The sequence below is a fragment of the Myotis yumanensis genome, unplaced genomic scaffold (assembly GCF_028538775.1).
Source record: "Myotis yumanensis isolate MYYU_CA2020_CCGP unplaced genomic scaffold, mMyoYum1.0.hap1 SCAF_5, whole genome shotgun sequence".
In the NCBI taxonomy this organism is placed as follows: Eukaryota; Metazoa; Chordata; class Mammalia; order Chiroptera; family Vespertilionidae; genus Myotis; species Myotis yumanensis.
Window position 1 is genome coordinate 89,291,128 of NW_027223756.1, and position 17,464 is coordinate 89,308,591.

Consider the following 17,464-nt stretch of genomic DNA (forward strand, 5'->3'; position numbering starts at 1 on the left):
GCACAGGGGTGGGGGCTTGAGGAAACCACCAAGCAGCATAGGAGCATTTCTCAAAGAAAATCGGACAAATTCCCACGTACGCAGACGTTTGAGCTTTTAAATGTAGATTCAAGTAGAAACAAGGTTTACCAGTCATCTTTATCTGGGGTGGGGTGACTAAAGTTCATCCCTCTTGTGAAATCTCCTGAAATTATTTTCTCTCCCATCAAACCTGCCCATCAGCAGGTCCTCCTCATCTTCCTCGCGGGCCTTCTTCACTTCCTCCTTGGCCTGGATGGCATCCATCTCCCTTTCTGGGTCCTGCAGACAAAAACAGAGACCGGGTGGCCAGGGATTATGCTTCCTGGAGGCTGACCAGATGTTCATGTGCAACCTGCCTTCTGGAAGCCTCCACTCCAGCTCAGGGCAGCTGGGAATGAGCCCCCACAGCTATCAGGTCCTAATCCCTGGAAGCTGTCAAGATGACCTGATATGGGGAAAAGGTCTTTGCAAATGGGATTAAATTGTGTTGAGATTATCCTGATTTGTCAGGTGGACCCTAAATTCCATCATAAGTATCCTCATAAGAGAGAGGCAGAGAGATTTGAAACACACACAGAGAAGAGGAGAATGCCACATCAAGACAGAGGCAGACAAGAGCAAAAGACAAAGAGAGAATCCTAAAAGCAGCAAGAGAAAGAAAATCAGTTACCTACAAGGGAGTACCCATATGACTGTCAGCTGATTTCTCAACAGAAACTTTGCAGGCCAGAAGGGAATGGCAAGAAATATTCAAAGTGATGAATACCAAGAACCTACATCCAAGACTACTTTATCCAGCAAAGCTATCATTCAGAATTGAAGGTCAGATAAAGAGCTTCACAGATAAGAAAAAGCTAAAGGAGTTCATCACCACCAAACCAGTATTATATGAAATGCTGAAAGGTATCCTGTAAGAAGAGGAAGAAGAAGAAAAAGGTAAAGATACAAATTGTGGACAACAAACATGCATCTATCAACAAGTGAATCTAAAAATCAAGTGAATAAATAACCTGATGAACTGGTGATTGTAATAGAATCAGGGACATAGAAAGGGAATGGACTGACTATTCTTGCGGGGGGGGCGCGGGAGAAAGGGGTGTGGGGGTGAGTGAAGAGATTAGACAACAATCGTGCACCTATGGATGAGGACAGTGGGTGGGGAGTGAGGGCAGAGGGTGGGGTTGGAACTGGGTGGAGGGGAGTTATGGTGGGAAAAAAGAGTAACTAATGTAATAATCTGAACAATAAAGATTTAATAAAATAAATAAATAAAAAATAAAATAAAAATGAAATAAAAAAATAAAAAGGAAGGTGAAAAAAAAAAGACAGAGGCAGAGCCCGGCCAGTGTAGCTCAGCAGATGAATGTCCATCCAGGAACCAAGTCACCAATTCAATTCCTGGTCAGGGCACATGCTCGGATTGCAGTCTCAATGCCCTGTGGGGAGCTTGCAGGAGGCAGTCCATCGATGATGTTTCTCTCTCATCGATGTTTCTCTCTCTCTCTCCCTCTCTCTCTCTGAAAAATCAATGAAAACATAAAAAAAAGACAGAGGCAGAAATGAGAGTGATGTGGCCACAAACCAAGGAACACCAGAAGCTGGAAAAGGCAAGAAAAGGACCCTCCCTAGAACCTCCGGCAGGAGGGTGGTCCTGCTAATGGAGTCCTGGCCTCCAGAACTGTAAGAGAATAAATGTGTGTTGTTTTAAGCCAGCCAGTTTGTGGTGATTTGTTACGACAGCCCCAGGCAATGAATTCATCCCTCTTTCTGTCCCCAGAGCAGTGGGTCCCTGTCCTTCAACCAGCTGAATGGGTGATAAGAGGAGACCTTAGAACCTAAATGAGAAAATCCAGGGAATGTAAAATAAAGCAACACATTGATAACTGTTTGGCTGTGAGGGACATTGTAAACCCAGCCTGTTCCTTCCGGGGCTGTTCACTGAAAGATACATACAGGAATGATTATAACAGCTTTATGCACAAGGCCGCAAGCTGGAAGCCACCCAAAGCTGCCTTGACAGAGAATGGATACATACCTTCTGGGATATTCTCACAGGAAGATGGAGCTACTGCTGCATGCGACAATATGAGTGGGTCTGACAACACTGCCTAAATGAGTAAATATGACTCCGTGTATATGAATTTCAAAAGGAGGTCAAATTGATCCAGACAGAATAGTGATAGAATAGTGGCTCCTGTGGGGGCGGGTGCCGGCTGGGAGGGGATATGAGGAGGCTCCTGAAAGCATGCTGTGTGTTGATCTAGGTGGGGTGTTCATTAGCAAAAACCCTTCAAGCCCTTTCCTACATGTTAGACTCAAGTACAGAAATAAATAAAAAATGAAAGAAAAGTGCATTGCACTCATCGTACCTTGGTCTCACCCCAGGTGGCCTTGCCAAAATTCTCAGCATACTCTTCGTCGTCTGTGATCAGGAAGTTATCGAAGATGGTTCCAGATCTCACCTGCAGATGAAAATGGGGCCTTACTTATTGATGTGAGAAATGTAACAACTTTCCACCAAGCGACAATTGTATTCTGCTCAGTACTGTGGCAGTAATTCGTTCTCAAAAGCAGCACATGCTTAAACCCATTTCTAGAATGCCCGTTCCCTCCAGGGCACTGGTTGTCAACTTGGCTGCCTATTGGGATCACCAAGAACATTTTTGAAACTCCTGATGCCTGGTCTCAACCTTAGGGATGCTGCTTTAACTGGTCTGGGAGCTGCCTGGGCATTGAGACTTTGAAGAGCGCCCCAATGCCTGGAGCACTCAGCAGTACTTAAGAACTGCAGTTCAAGAACCTTTCTGTGCAACGTGTGGGCTGTGGACTGGCAGCATCAGCACCACCTGGGAGCTTGGTGGGAGTGCAGAATCCCAAGCTCCACACCCACCATGCTGCATCAGAATCTATGACCTCGTCCTAAAGCTGATGGACCCACAGGTCAGCTATGAGCTGAGGAGTGACCCATTCCCGGGGGCAGAGGCAGACAGGACGTGCCCAGAGGGTGAGGAGGTCATCTGTTTTGGCCACAGCTGTATGCCTCTGGTCCAGCTACAGGTGCCAGGTACACAGCAGGAGTTCAGGAAATACAAGCGATGTAAATTAAGGCATTTAGGCTGAAATTCAGACATTAAACTAAAGCAAATTTAAAACCCAGTGACCTGCCAAAGCTCCAGCCCGATGGCCCCAATGTTCTCAAATTCTGAAAGGTCGTATTCCGTCAAATAGTTGGTGTTTTTCATCTTTTGATGGAGCCAGACGTCTTTATCTATTCCTTCTGGTTTCAGGCCATCCTGCAACAACAAACCGCATGTGGTGGTCCCCAGTGATGCAGCAGGGGAGGGGGCAGCCCGAGGGTGTCACAGGAAGAGGATGCCGCCATGTACCTGGTACGGAGGTTTCTGAAGCATCGGCGCCTGCCAGTCGCCGTCCAGTTCACTGTTCCAGTCGCTTGGCTTGCTGGCACTGGCATCCAGAAAATGCTTCTCCCAGTCCTTAAAATATGTGTAAGGAAAAAAAAAAGATTCTCAGATTTGAGAAAGGAAATTCTTAGCTACCAGGAAATGGCCAGGCCTGTCACCCAGGTCGCTGTTTCCTCATCTCCTTCTCAATTTGGTGGTTGAAGGGCCGAGTGCTCGGGGTCCAGATCCCACAGAGGGCCTTGGGGCATGCGTTGCCGGGATGTTCTCTCTAACCTCCCCTCAGCCCGTGTGACTGTAGCACTTTCCCCATTCGTGGAAAACTTGAAATGGTGTCTAAAGGTAAAATGATGGGCAAAAAGTGATGATGGGAGAGGGGACCACACATCCACTGATGGTTAGCTGAAATCTGTCTACATTACAGTCACACATGGGCTATTCTAGAGAGAGGCTGGATAACTAAGAAATGTCCCAAGATTTACCTGGATAGCAGGAGAAAAGCAATTACTATTGAGTCACTTTATAGACATAGAAACACTCACCTATATACACACAAAAATAATACCTATATATATGCATATATATATATATATATATACACACATTTAAATACACAATCTATGCATAATATATAAGTATATATATACAAGTTTATACAAACTCACATATATACATATATACACATCTATATACATATGTTATGGCTTAGTAGGTACTGAATAAATAGTTGTCTTATAAGTGAATAGATAAGAAAAAATTGCTTAGATTAATATTCAGATAAATACATATAAAAGCATAAAAGTTGTATACAATGGTGTTTTCTCTTTTAGAACTGAGAAATTGAAAACATTTTTTTTTTTTTAATTTTTTTTTATTTTTTATTTTTCGCTTACAGTATTACAAAGGGTATTACATAAGTGTCCTTTTTTCCCCCCCGCCCTTGACAAACCCCTACCCTCCCTTACCCCCCAGTGTCTTATGTCCATTAGTTATGCTTATATGCATGCATACAAGTCCTTCGGTTGAACTCTTACTCCCCTCCCTCCTGCCCCCCAACTCTCTCTGGCCTTCCCACTGCAGTTTGACAATCAGTTTGAGGCAGCTCTGCCTCTGTATCTATTATTGTTCAAAAGTTTGTAATGGTCTTTATTATCCATGAATGAGTGAGATCATGTGGTATTTTTCCTTCATTGACTGGGTTGTTTCACTTAGCATAATGCTCTCCAGTTCCATCCATGATGTTGCAAATGGTAGGAGTTCCTTCTTTTTAACAGCAGCATAGTATTCCATCGTGTAGATGTACCACAGTTTTCTAATCCATTCATCTACTGATGGGCACTTAGGCTGTTTCCAGATCTTAGCTATGGTGAATTGTGCTGCTATGAACATCTGGTTACATATATCCTTTCTGATTGGTGTTTCTGGTTTCTTGGGATATATTCCTAGTAGTGGGATCACAGGGTCAAATGGGAGTTCCATTTCCAATGAAAACATTTTTAAAATATATTTTTTATTGATTTCAGAGAGGAAGGGAGAGGGAGAGAGAGATAGAAACAATGATGACAGAGAATCATGGATTGGCTGCCTCCCACACGCCCCCTACTGGGGATGGAGCCTGAAGCCTGGGCATGTGCCCTTGACCAGAATCGAACCCAGGACCCTTCAGTCCACAGGCCAACGCTCTATCCACTGAGCCAAACCAGCTAGGGCAACATTTTTAACTTAGCAGCTTTTTCATGATACTCTAACTTCTCAACAACTGAAACATGGGAGTTAGTCACCTCTCCTACTGCTTTTTGTTGTTGTTGTTGTTAATTATCACCCGAGGATATTTTTCCATTGATTTTAAGAGAGAGTGGAAGGGAGGGAGGGAAACACAGATAGAGAAACATCGATGTTAGAGAGACACATCAATTGGTTGCCTCCCATACGAGGTCCAACCAGGGCCGGGGTTCAAGCCTGCAACTGAGGTACATACCTTTGACTAGAATCGAACCTAGGCTCTATCCACTGAGCCAAACTAGCTAGGTCTCTCCTACTGCTTTTTAAAAAAATATCTATTTTTATTTATTTCAGAGAGGAAGGGAGAGAGAGATAGAAAAATCAATGATGAGAGAGAATCATTGATCAACTACCCTCTGCATGTCCCATACTGGGGATTGAGCCAGCAACCCAGGCATGTGCCCTGACCAGGGATGGAACCGGGTCCACAGGTCGAGGCTCAACCACTGAGCCAGGCCAGCCGGGCTCTCCTACTGCTTTTTGACCCAGACCACAAATGACAACCATGAACCACTGCTGTGTTGGGATCCAGAAAATGATTACAATTCAATCTGAGTAGCAGGCTCCCTAGTAGAATTGTGGGTTTTCAGATTCTAATGCCATAATGAACTAATTTGTTTAGGAGCTCACAGGGGTCTGAGCATAGGGATAAAACAGCCAATTCAGAGGGGAGCTTCTGAAAGAGTGATTAAGGAGAAAAGCAATTACTATTGAGTCACTTTATAGACATAGAAACACTCACCTATATACACACAAAAATAATACCTGATTAGCCCTGTGGGGACCTGTCTCCACCCAAACTGCTGGGGAAGGGGGAATTGCACGTGTTTTTTTGTTTTGTTTTGTTTTTTTGCCATTCTGTGCCTTGTTTAAAGTAAGTGCTTTTTCTAGGTGAATACTCCATTTTTTGGTTTGTTGTTAAGAAAAGAAAGGGAGGGGGAAACTTTGCCTTTTTTTTCCCCTTGAGATATGATGGAAAAACTTTCATGTTGGGGAATCTGCTCTAATCTGAAGGCATTCTCATTGATTGGACACCATTGATTCCAAATTCAAGGAACTTAACGTTCAACTATCTATGGGAAAAAAGGATTGCCAAATAACTTAATAGTCTAAACAAGATGCCATTTTGATTTAATAATTATATTCAGTCTATTCTGAAGTATTTGGTTATTAAATAGCAATGTCACTAATAAGTTATATGTTGTCAGAAATTAATTATAGATATCAGCCCAGTACTCGTAGTTATGGCAAAGATGACTGTCTTCAGATAAATGGCTCAGGTTCTGGTATAGTGTTTGATGTTCAAAACAAAATGTTACAACAATAAAGAAACATAGACTGTCCTAACCAGTTTGGCTCAGTGGATAGAGCGTCAGCCTGCAGACCTAAGGGTCTTGGGTTCGATTCCAGTCAAGGGCATGTACCTCAGTTGCAGGCTCCTCCCCAGCCCAGGCCCTGGTCAGGGCACATGCAGGAGGCAACCAATCGATGTGTTTCTCTCACATCACTATTTCTCTCTGTCTTTCCCACTCTTTTCCACTCTCTCTAAAAATCAATGGAAAATATCCTGGGGTAAGGATTTAAAAAAAAAAACAAAACTAAAAACATAAGACTGGAAAAAAAAGTGGCTATAGTGGGTAATTCCAAAAAAGGTTTATCTACATCCTAAATCTGGGAATGTGAGCTTAAAGGGGGAGGGCAGGGTCTTTGCAGATGTAATTATGATAAGGATCTCAGGCAAATCAACAGGATTATTCAGGTGGACCCTAAATCCAATGATAAATGTCTTTTTAGGAGACAGAAGAGACACAAGAAGAAAAGGCCATGTGGAGACGAAGCCAGCCAGAGAGACTGGAGTGATGTGTGTACCAGCCAAGGAATACCTAAAGGCAACAGACACTGGGAGAAGGAAGGATCCTCCCGTAGAACCTTGAGAGGGAGTGTGGTCCTGCCTGCCAACACTCTGATTTCTAACTCTGCCTTCAAGAAGAACTATAAGAGAATACATTTCTGTCCTTTGAGAAATGCTGGAAAGGGTCCCGGGTTCGATTTTTGTTAATCCTCACTCGAGGATATTTTCCCATTGATTTTTAGAGAGTGGAAGAGAGGGGGAGAGACAGAAACATCGATGTGAGAAAGTGACATTGATTGCTTGCCTCCCACACGGGCCCCGACCAGGAAACAGAAAAACCTTTAAGTTAGGGATTTGCTCTTTGTGGTGCTTTGCTCAGCAGCCCTAGGAAACATACAGTTATATGTTAACGGATCTTGGTCGTCAATCACAAGTATGAGGCCACAAAAATATTTCATGTTCAAATGCAGGATAACAAAAAAAATTTTAAGGTTGTGGATGCATTTAATTTTGGTTAAGAAAAACAAACCATACTTGTTTTGATCTCAAATATTATAAAACTTTTTCACAATACCTTGAGGCATGCAGATCTGTGGCTGGTTTCCGCACATATGCACTAGAGAGAGCATTTTGATCATGTTGTTGTTGTCAACGTGATTACCTGTCATGCAGCAATCAGACAGGGCCTAGTACTTACAAATTTTGCTTGCACACTTTCTAAAATTGTTTGGGAAAATCCACACCTGGAGTTTGTCCTCTTCCTCCTGCTCCCAGTCCTTGGACTCTGCTGAAGACTTCTCCATCTTCTTCAGGGATGTTAAGTTCCAGTCATACTCAATGCTGCCCGATTCAATCACTTGGCCATCAATTTTCACTTCATAAGTGAGATCTGGTCTTAAGATCAGAGTATAGAGGTGTGTAAAGCCATCAACCTGCACATTTTAGGGGAGGAAAGGATGACAGGGAGATGTTTCAAGGCAGGTCTAAACATGCAGTTTAGGTTATCATCAGTCAAAGACCTGTTATAAACAGAAAGGAGAGGGTTGTAGGATAGGGACTGTAACAGGGCGTAACAGAAGCATCGCCTCTTTGTAGAACCCTGCTACTGGCAGCCTTCTCTTGAGTGGCTGATTCCCTTCTGGGCAAAGGTACTGGCCCCCACTATAATTCTACAGGCAGTTACAATGGGGCAGTTGGTGTAAACCATGGGACGATGGCGTCGTTTATGAAAAGTTATGTGTAAAACTACTTCCTGTTCTATATCCTGAAAGATTCCAAATGAAGTCTGCTCCATTTCTTTTCTTTTTTATATAATTTTGTTTTGTTTTGTTTTGAATCTTCACCCAAGGATAGGTTTATCGACTTTAGAGAAAGGGAGGAGGAGAGCGGGGGTGGGGGGGTGGGGGGGGGCGGGGAAGCATTGATCAGCTACCTCCCATACATGCCCTGACTGGAGATTGAACTGCAACCTAGTTGTGTCCCCTGACCAGGAAATCAAACCCACAACCCCTTGGTGTGGGGACAACACTCCAACCAGGGCTCCGCTCTATTTCTAACACAGGGGAGAACTTTCTGATGCTCTGAGCTATCCGGCAATGGAAGCTCCGTGAGGGCAGGCCCTGTGTCTCCCTGGGTCACGATTAAAGCCCTGGACCAGACACAGGAAAGTATTCAACAAATATGCAATTAAGGGTGGGGGGTGAGGGGGGAGAGATGGGTGCCTGGGAGGCTGAGGGTGCCCAGGATATGCCTGCCTGTCAATAGCGGAGGGGACTCCTACTGGGCTTCTCAAAGCACAACCCATAGCATCAGCATCACTGGGAAGTGTAGGTTCCCACGTGGGTCCCAACGTGCTGCACTGGAACCTGGTGGACCCTTCAGTAATTTTCACAGGCCCTCCAGGGACACTGACCCTGCTCAGGTTCAGGAGCCACTGCCCCAGCTTAAAGGGTCTGTGTCAGGAGGATTCTCTCCCTACCAAGAGCCAAAGCTAAAGGCTTCTTCAGTTCCTGCCTGTTGTGCCCTGCTGGACAGGCCACTGCTGTCCACACAGTGGCAAATGGCTTGTCCAAGATCAACACTGCAGTCTGCTTGGTGTGACAGCTGAATACCAATGCTCTCCCCCTGCTCTCTACTGGCCTTCTTCTCAACTCCCGTTCCTAACTTCACTTAGGACTCCCTGGCCCCATTGCTGGGGCTCCCCAGGATTTGGCTTCAAGAGCAGAGCCTCCTGGGGATTATATTCACTCCCATACATATGCAGCTCCAAAAGGCATCTTTAATCCCAACCATCTGCCTGAGCTTCAGACCTGTTTCCAACAACTTACTGACACTTCTATCTGGATGTCTGCCAGGATTTCACCCCTAACCATTCAAACATGACTCCCCAGTCTGCCCTGGTCCCTCCTTGACCTTTGTTTCCCTTCCTAATTAACAGTAATGCTACTGAGAGTCATCGTCCACATCCTCAGTACCCACATTCCAAACATCACAAAGTCCTCTGGACCCCACTCCTGAATGATGTCAACACGCTCCTATGGTCTGCATTCCGCCAGAGCCTGGGCCTGACAATCACACCTGTTTTCCTGCCTGTTGAACACCTTGTCCCCCACCCACCCTCTCCAGAACATCTGAGCTATTTTTCTAACATGCACTTCAGAACGCTTGAGGTCTGACCACCGCCTGCAGGAAAGGTTCTCGCCTGTTCCTTCCCAGCATCACAGAATGAATCAGAACCCTATGAAAATAATGTCCTCCTCCCTGGGAAGACCAGAATGCTGACGAGCTGCTGTGAATCGGTGCTCCTTCAGCAGATGGGTGTTATTTTTCTAACAGATTGCAGAAACAGCAGCACATGTCTGAGCACTCATCAGTCTTGGGCGCTCTCAGGGCCCTGTAGGCTTGTTGACCCCAGGTGGCCATGCTTTGGCCTCCCAGGCATGATCTGGGCTGAACCTCACAGCCTCCACAGTGTCTCTCCCACACACCTGATGTGCAACTGAACAATTTCTTGGGACTCAATCGTAAAGACCTGCCCTTTGGTCCAAACATTAAGTGGAGGGAGGAAGATTTAAGATTGTGAGCTTCCCATCGCCCTATGGGAGGGGTGCATGGGGTGAGGGGTGAGCTCACAATCCAAGTGAACTACATCATCAGTAGGTGGGAGCCCAAGAGGGATGGTGCTACCAATGGAGACTCACTGGGGTTTTGTGAAGAGGTCTACTGCTCCCTGCTGGGGTTAGGACTGACTGAGGGAGAGTTGTAGATGCTTCCACTCCATGCTGTCAATGATCATGAAATACACTAGGGCTTCCTGCCCAAATTCATGCAGATTCACACAGGCCTCTGACGTTGGAGCTCTGGGCCCTGGGATGTCGCAGGGGACAGGTTCCTGTTTCCTGGTGCTTATATGCAAATGAGAGGGGCACTGCAGAACATACTTCTCTTCTGCAGGCCCACATGCCAGGGACTTAACACAGGCCACCTCTTTGGAGAAGCCCAAGGTGGGGCCACTGAGTTCTAAAGCAGCCCCTAAGACCTAAAGAGTCATTTTCACAGGTCCCCTGGGTAAAAAAGTAAGAGTGTATGCTTTCATTTTAGAAATATTTCTATTTTAAATGTTTTGGAATTTTGAAGGTTCATTTCTCCAATTAATTTTCAGGAATAAAGGAATGAAATCAGGAATATTTCATTCCTTAATAATGATGGATATAGTTAAAATGTGACCACTCTGTTGTAACCCTGATGGGGCAAATTATAAATCGATGTCATAGCTCACAGTAAAAAGTGAATGTGCCCTCCTGATGGGAAAAAACTCCAGAAACCAAACCAAAGTAGTGGACAAGTGTCTCTAATGCGCCTGCTCAACTAGAGAGCAGGACGGGGTATGTTTGCTATGACCCATCCCTGGCTCACTTAAATATTTTAAGATCAAAACTATTCTCTCTAAACTTATGTTATTATCTGACAAGAGTTAACACAATCACTGATTTAAAATATAAAATCAGCCCTAACCAGTTTGGCTCAGTGGATAGAGCGTCGGCCTGCGGACTGAAAGGTCCCAGGTTCGATTCTGGTCAAGGGCATGTACCTTGGTTGCGGGCACATCCCCAGTAGGAGGTGTGCAAAAGGCAGCTGATTGATGTTTCTCTCTCATCGATGTTTCTAGTTCTCTATCCCTCTCCCTTCCCCTCTGTAAAAAATCAATAAAATATATTTTTAAAAAAATCAGCCCGACCGCCATGGCTCAGTAGTTGAGTGTCAACCTATGAACCAGGAGGTCGGGGTTCGATTCCAGGTCAGGTCACATGCTCGGGTTGTGGACTCCATCCACAGTGGAGGGTGCGCAGGAGGCAAACGATCAATGATTCTCTCCCATCATTGATGTTTCTCTCTCTCTTCCTTCCTCTCTGAAATCAATAAAAATATATTTAATAAATAAATAAATACAAAATAATTTACCTTACACCTGATAGGTTTCTTGTTTGAATGATACTGATTCTTGAAATGTAAAATAACATGAACTTTCTTGATATCAAATCCACAAATATCAGGTCCTACAAAAAAAATTAGCGGCTCTCAATTTCCTTGCATAATGCATTACCACAACATACCCCCAACCATTCTCCTGAAATAATATCCAAGGCACAGGACGCTTACATGTCCAGGAATGATCAGATACCTACATGGAGATATTTAAGTGGATAGCTCCCATTTATATCACCTGAGAAGTGATACCGTTCTCAGTTCAGGTCATTTCTCTGTTCCCTGCAGCCACTTTGGCCTCAAGTGTAAATCAGCATAAGAGTAAGGAAAGGGTTAACAATCTAAAAAGCCTCCCTGACATGCTGCCTGAGTCTGGGGTCCTTGCTCGGAAGCTCTGACCAGTGTCCCTGCACCCAGGTGAGGGCTTCGGAGCCGGACTGATTGGCTCTGACCTCAGCTCTCATTCAGTTTTGAGACACAGTTGCAACTATGCCTTGAGTTAATCTTGACTTCACAAAGCTATTTTGCCAATTAAATGGGCGAATGTTTTTTTAAAAATACATTTGTTGATTTGAGAGAGGAAGGGAGAGGGATAGAAACATTGATGAGAAACATCAATTGGCTGCCTCCTGCACACCCGCTACTGGGGATGGAGCCCGCAACCTGGGCATGTGTCCTGACTGGGAATCAAACCATGACCTCCAGGTTCATATGTCAATGCTCAATCACTAAGCCACACCCCTCGGGCTATGTATTTATTTTTTCAGGCTGTCTCTGTGCCAAGTCAGCCTGAGACGTAAACTTAAGGTCTTCTCAGGTCTTTTCTGAGTCTTTCCCTGGGCATGTGTGGTCTCTTTCTAATTTTCCCTGAACAAATGTCCTAGTCTTTAATGTCTGGCTTCCTAAGGAGAAAGGGGAAATAATGGGGGGGGGGGGGGGCAGTCCTGGCCCTTTACTTCCCCTGGAAGTCACTTGGCTGGAGGCAGAGAGGATTACAATAGTGAAGGAGGTACAACCAATAGGCTGCCCCACTCTGTGACCAGAAGCACCAATCAGCGATCAGAGCTCGGAACCCAAATATTTGGAGGACAGAGTCCTTTCTGCCACCCTAGCTCCTGCAAGCTCCAGGAATGCCTGCACCGCTGCGTTAGGGGTGGGAGGTGGGGATATGCTACTGCGCTGAGGGCTAAAATGGACTGAATTTAACCTTCCCGGTTTCTCCTGGAAATTGCAATCCTTCCACGGACTCCAGTCCCAAAATATTTAAATCCGGCAGCTTCTGCCAGTAGAACTGTTGTCTAGGTGGGGAGACAGATTCCTAGTGCTTCCTACTCTGCCATCTTCCCAGAATCCTCTTCGTTCATAAAGCTTTGGGATCTCACACTTTGGTCATGTCTACTTTCTGTGGCCCAATGTGGTCTCTTCCCATCCAGCACACATTTTAATCAAGTTCCCCTGGTGTCAGGAGACATGTAATGTATTCCAGGGTCAGCCAGTCTTTTCTGTAAGGGGCAAGGCAGTTAGTATTTTTGGCTTTGGGGCCATATGGTCTCTGTCACAATGGCTCCACTCTGCCATTGCTGTCTGAAAGCAGCCCTTGACAAAATGCAAATGAATTGAGTGAAACTGCAGCCAATAAGACTTCATTTGTGGACACTGAAATTTGAGTTTCATATCGTTTCCATGTGTCAAAAATATCCTTCTTAAGATTTTTTTTCAGTCATTCAAAAATGTTAAAACCCATTCTCAGCTCATGCGCCATAACAGATACAGGCTGTGGCCTGATCTGGCCCATGGACAAGGTTTTCTGACTCCTGATACTAGTATATTCAGAATACTTGGGTCTACATTAATGTTAAATAACTTTCTCTAAAGTATAATAGAGCCAGAACCAGTTTGGCTCAGTGGATAGAGCGTCGGCCTGCAGACTCAAGGGTCCCGGGTTCGACTCCGGTCACGGGCATGTATGTTGGTTGCGGGCACATCCCCAGTAGGGGAGTGTGCAGGAGGCAGCTGATCGATGTTTCTCTCTCATCCATGTTTCTGGCTCTCTATCCCTCTCTCTTCCTCTCTGTAAAAAATCAATAAAATATATTAAAAAAATAAAAAATAAAGTATAATAGAATGGTACAGTTGCCTTTTTTTAATGTTAAACAGATTTAACAGTACTAAAAACCTTTGGCCAGGTATACACAATACTACCATCTCAGCAGTCTTGGTCTAAGGATTCCAGAAGGTGGAAGGATCTTCAGTCACCAGAAATGGTTGCTTTGTACTACCTGAACTCACCAAACATAACATAGTACTGGGACTTCCCACTCAGGTTCTTCTGGTCCACATCCGAAGGGAAGATCTTAATGTAGCCCCCTCCACAGTCCATCTTCTGCTCGTGTTTCACTGTGTACTGAATGACCAGCGTCTTCCCTTTATTGCTAAACGGTTTGAACCGTGCAGAGATGGCATAGAATCGGCCATTTTGAGTGGTTTGCAGACCTTCAAACAAAAAACACTCATGAGAGATTAGGAGAGACACAGTGCTCAGTGATGCAGGTAATTAAATTATTGTCTTTCTCTTACTCCCAGTGATAAACCTCCTAACCTTTTACAGTCATCCAGCACCTATAGTTCATTTGTACAATATACAATGGACATGCCACAGAACTGCTTTGACACATGCAGATGTTTTTGTACTTAATATACCACTGTTATGTTATAAAAGCACTGTAGCTCTAAATGACAAATATGCATTCTAATGATAAAAGGTTAATTTTGCTTCCATTCATCTTCCAAGGGGTGGGGATATACAAAGCATTCTACTTCTTTTTCTTAATTCTCCTCTTAAAATAGTGACTTAAGAGTCACAACAGACCAGCCGGTGTGGCTCAGTGGTTGAGTGTTGACCTATGAACCAGGAGGTCATGGTTTGATTCCCAGTCAGGGCACATGCCAGATTTGCAGGCTCCATCCCCAGTGTGGGGGTGTAAGAGGCAGCCAATCAATGATTCTCTCTCCTCACTGATGTTTCTAACTCTCCCTCTCCCTTCCTCTTTGAAATCAATAAAAATTATTTTTAAAAAGTCCTAACAGCAGCCCTAGCTGGTGTAGCTCAGAGGATAGTGCATCAGCCTGGGTATCAAAAGGGCCCCGGGTTCGATTCCTGTCAAGTACACATACCTTGTTGCAGGCTCCTCCCCAGATGGGCCCTGGTCAGGGCTCCTGCAGAAGGTAACCAATTGATGTGTTTCTCTCACATTGTTATTTCTGTCTTTCTCTCGCTCTCTAAAACTCAATGGGAAAAATACCCTCCGGTGAGGATTAAAAAAAGAGTCACAACAGCAGATGGAGGACAGAGTGCAGATCTGTGAAAAAGTGCTTCACTGTGCCGGATGAGCTGGCCCATGGTCGTCATGTGCGATGGCTCTTTTTATGAAGATGCCATCCTTTGTCATGTGAATCATCTCATATTTGTATTATGCATTTAGGTGTTCACTTTGAGACCAAAACCCCCTTTTCAGGAGCCACTGGGCTCTGTACCAAATCCTTATCTTATACTGAAATTCATCACACCTGAAAACAGAGCCAGTCTTATTATAACCTACCCTTACTTGGTCTGTACTCTGGCCTCCATAGCAGCTCTGAGAGTCATCATAAATGGACTTGGCATTTGTATTAATACATCCTGAATTCATGGCTGAACGCCCGCCTACCACACCTGTGTCCTTCATTCTTTCCTCACCCTCCCCTTCCTCAGATCTGCAGCCCCTCCTCCTCGTGTGGCCCCTTCCGTCGAGGCAATTCCTAAGGCCGTATGATTCACCATCTCCCTCTGTGTCCTTCCCACCTCCTCAGCCACACCCATGGCCTTTCTGACTAAATTCTATGTCTTTTTCCAACAATAGCTTCTATGTCATGGTCCCAGGAGACCATGTGCAGTGAATGAAATGCACACAATCTCAGGATCACAGACAGAAGGGAGAAAAAACACTGTGGAGAGAACCAAACCGATGCTAAGTGGGAACCCCTGTCCTTGGACAAGCCTCATAGAATCAGCTGCTTGTTTTCACTCCATTTTTGTCATAGAGCCTGAATTCTGACCAACTCTTTGGGTCAACATGTACCTGATAAAACTATGCATATACCATTGAACACCAGAGGTTGCCAGACAGGGAAACACAGGAATAACGGGACCGAGATAAAGGTTGAATGGAAGATGGTGAAGAAGTAGGTTTTTCCTCTAAATCAGGGGTTGGCAAGCTTTCTCTGTAGAGCCAGAGTACATATTTTAGGCTTCGTCTGCCATTCGCTCTTTGTCCCGACGACTCAATTCTGCCTGGGCAGTGTGAAAGGAGTCATACAGACCATGTGAAAGCAGTCATATAGGCCATGTGCAAACAAATGAGCATGGCTGTGTTCCCCTAAAACTTTATCGACAGACACTGAAATTTCATATATTTCATTGAACGTTTATAATTTTTACTTGTCATAAAAGCACTATTTCCCTTTCAATTTCCCCCCTATTAAAAAGTGTTAACCCTGACCGGTTTGGCTCAGTGGATAGTGTGTCGGCCTGCAGACTCAAGGGTCCCAGGTTTGATTCCGGTCAAGGGCATGTACCTTGATTGCGGGCACATACCCAGTGGGGGGTGTGCAGGAGGCAGCTGATTAATGTTTCTCTCTCATCGATGTATCTAACTCTCTATCCCTCTCCCTTCCTCTCTGCAAAAAATCAATAATATATATATTTTTAAAAAAGTGTTAGAACCATTCTCAAGTGTGCTGGCTTAGGAAAAACAAATAGGTGGTCGACGAGCTGTATCTTGTCCACCTTTGGTTGTCGGGAATGAGCAGCAGCCAGAACAGAGGTTGTTCCAGAACCCGGAGGCTGAGGACGTGGAGGGGGGGTATGGGGGGGGCCTCTGGGGAGCAGGGCTGGGAGTCCCTCGCTTGACCTGTGTGCACAGGGATAGGCACTCACCCTGTTGTGCCCTGAAGAGCTGTGCACCTGACAGCATTTAACTTTTACCTCCTTTTCTTTCCTTCTTAAAGTGAAGGAAAAAAATAAGTATCCTTTTGTTTTGTTTTTCCTCTGCAGGGCAAGGCCCTGGGGCCCCCCAAGTGGTACAAAGCAGGTTTTGCTGGGCAAGTGAAAAAAAGAGAAAAACAAAAAGTAACGCGGGACCCCACCGAAGCCTCGGTTTCCTCACCTGTGAATGGGGGTGGGGGTGTTGGATGAGCCGCACCTGCCTTGAAGGGCTGCTATGGGGGATTTCACATTGAGCTTGATTTTCTCTGCAACCCTAAACTAACCTTTGTCTTTCTCTTTATGGCCATAAAACTTCCCTGACGAGAGTCTAAAATGCCCGAATTGGGAGTCATTGGTGGACTGCACCCATCGGTTCCTCCAGCGCTCTGTGGGGGGAAACACATCGGTCAGGGCTGGGTGCGGGGCCCTCGGGGCGTCGCCACAGCCACCCCGGAGCCAAACGCGGCTCGGGCCCTCCGTCGGGCGGCAAGGAATCGGGGAGTTTACGTCTCCGCCACCATGGCGTCGCCTTTTCACCTCCGTCTAGAAACTCTTCCTGGAAGTAGACGGTGGCCAGCACCACCCGCAACACACAGACGGCGCAGAACAGGACCCAAGGCGCGGCCATAGAGGGAGCGCTATGCTTGTAACCGCTCCTTTGTTCCCAGCAGTCTCCGCGGCGAGCCGGGCCCTTCCCGGAACTACAACTCCCGTCACGCCTCGCGATTGTGATCTGAGGCATCACTGGTCCCAGCGGGCTATTGTGCTCCTCCCAAGAGGTCCCGCTATTGTGACATGGGACGCTATTGGTCCTCGGGGGCGCAGGGCGCGCTGGGAGATGTAGTCTCTTTCGTCCCGGTGCGGTTGCCGGGGGCAACGGTC

The 17,464-nt window shown here is 45.6% G+C and overlaps 1 protein-coding gene across 1 annotated transcript; it reads right to left on the bottom strand.

Moving 5' to 3' along the window:
- Positions 1 to 101: 101 nt before the first annotated feature.
- CALR3 (calreticulin 3) lies at positions 102 to 17,210 on the bottom strand. The gene is made up of 9 exons (XM_070416321.1): positions 17,120 to 17,210; positions 16,867 to 16,968; positions 13,849 to 14,052; positions 11,536 to 11,630; positions 7,818 to 8,006; positions 3,408 to 3,515; positions 3,183 to 3,314; positions 2,391 to 2,483; positions 102 to 300 (listed from the first exon to the last, which is right to left on the bottom strand). The coding sequence occupies exons 1-9, from the start codon at positions 17,208 to 17,210 to the stop codon at positions 157 to 159; spliced, it is 1,158 nt and encodes a 385-aa protein (XP_070272422.1). The 3' UTR covers positions 102 to 156.
- Between the last annotated feature and the right edge of the window lie 254 nt (positions 17,211 to 17,464).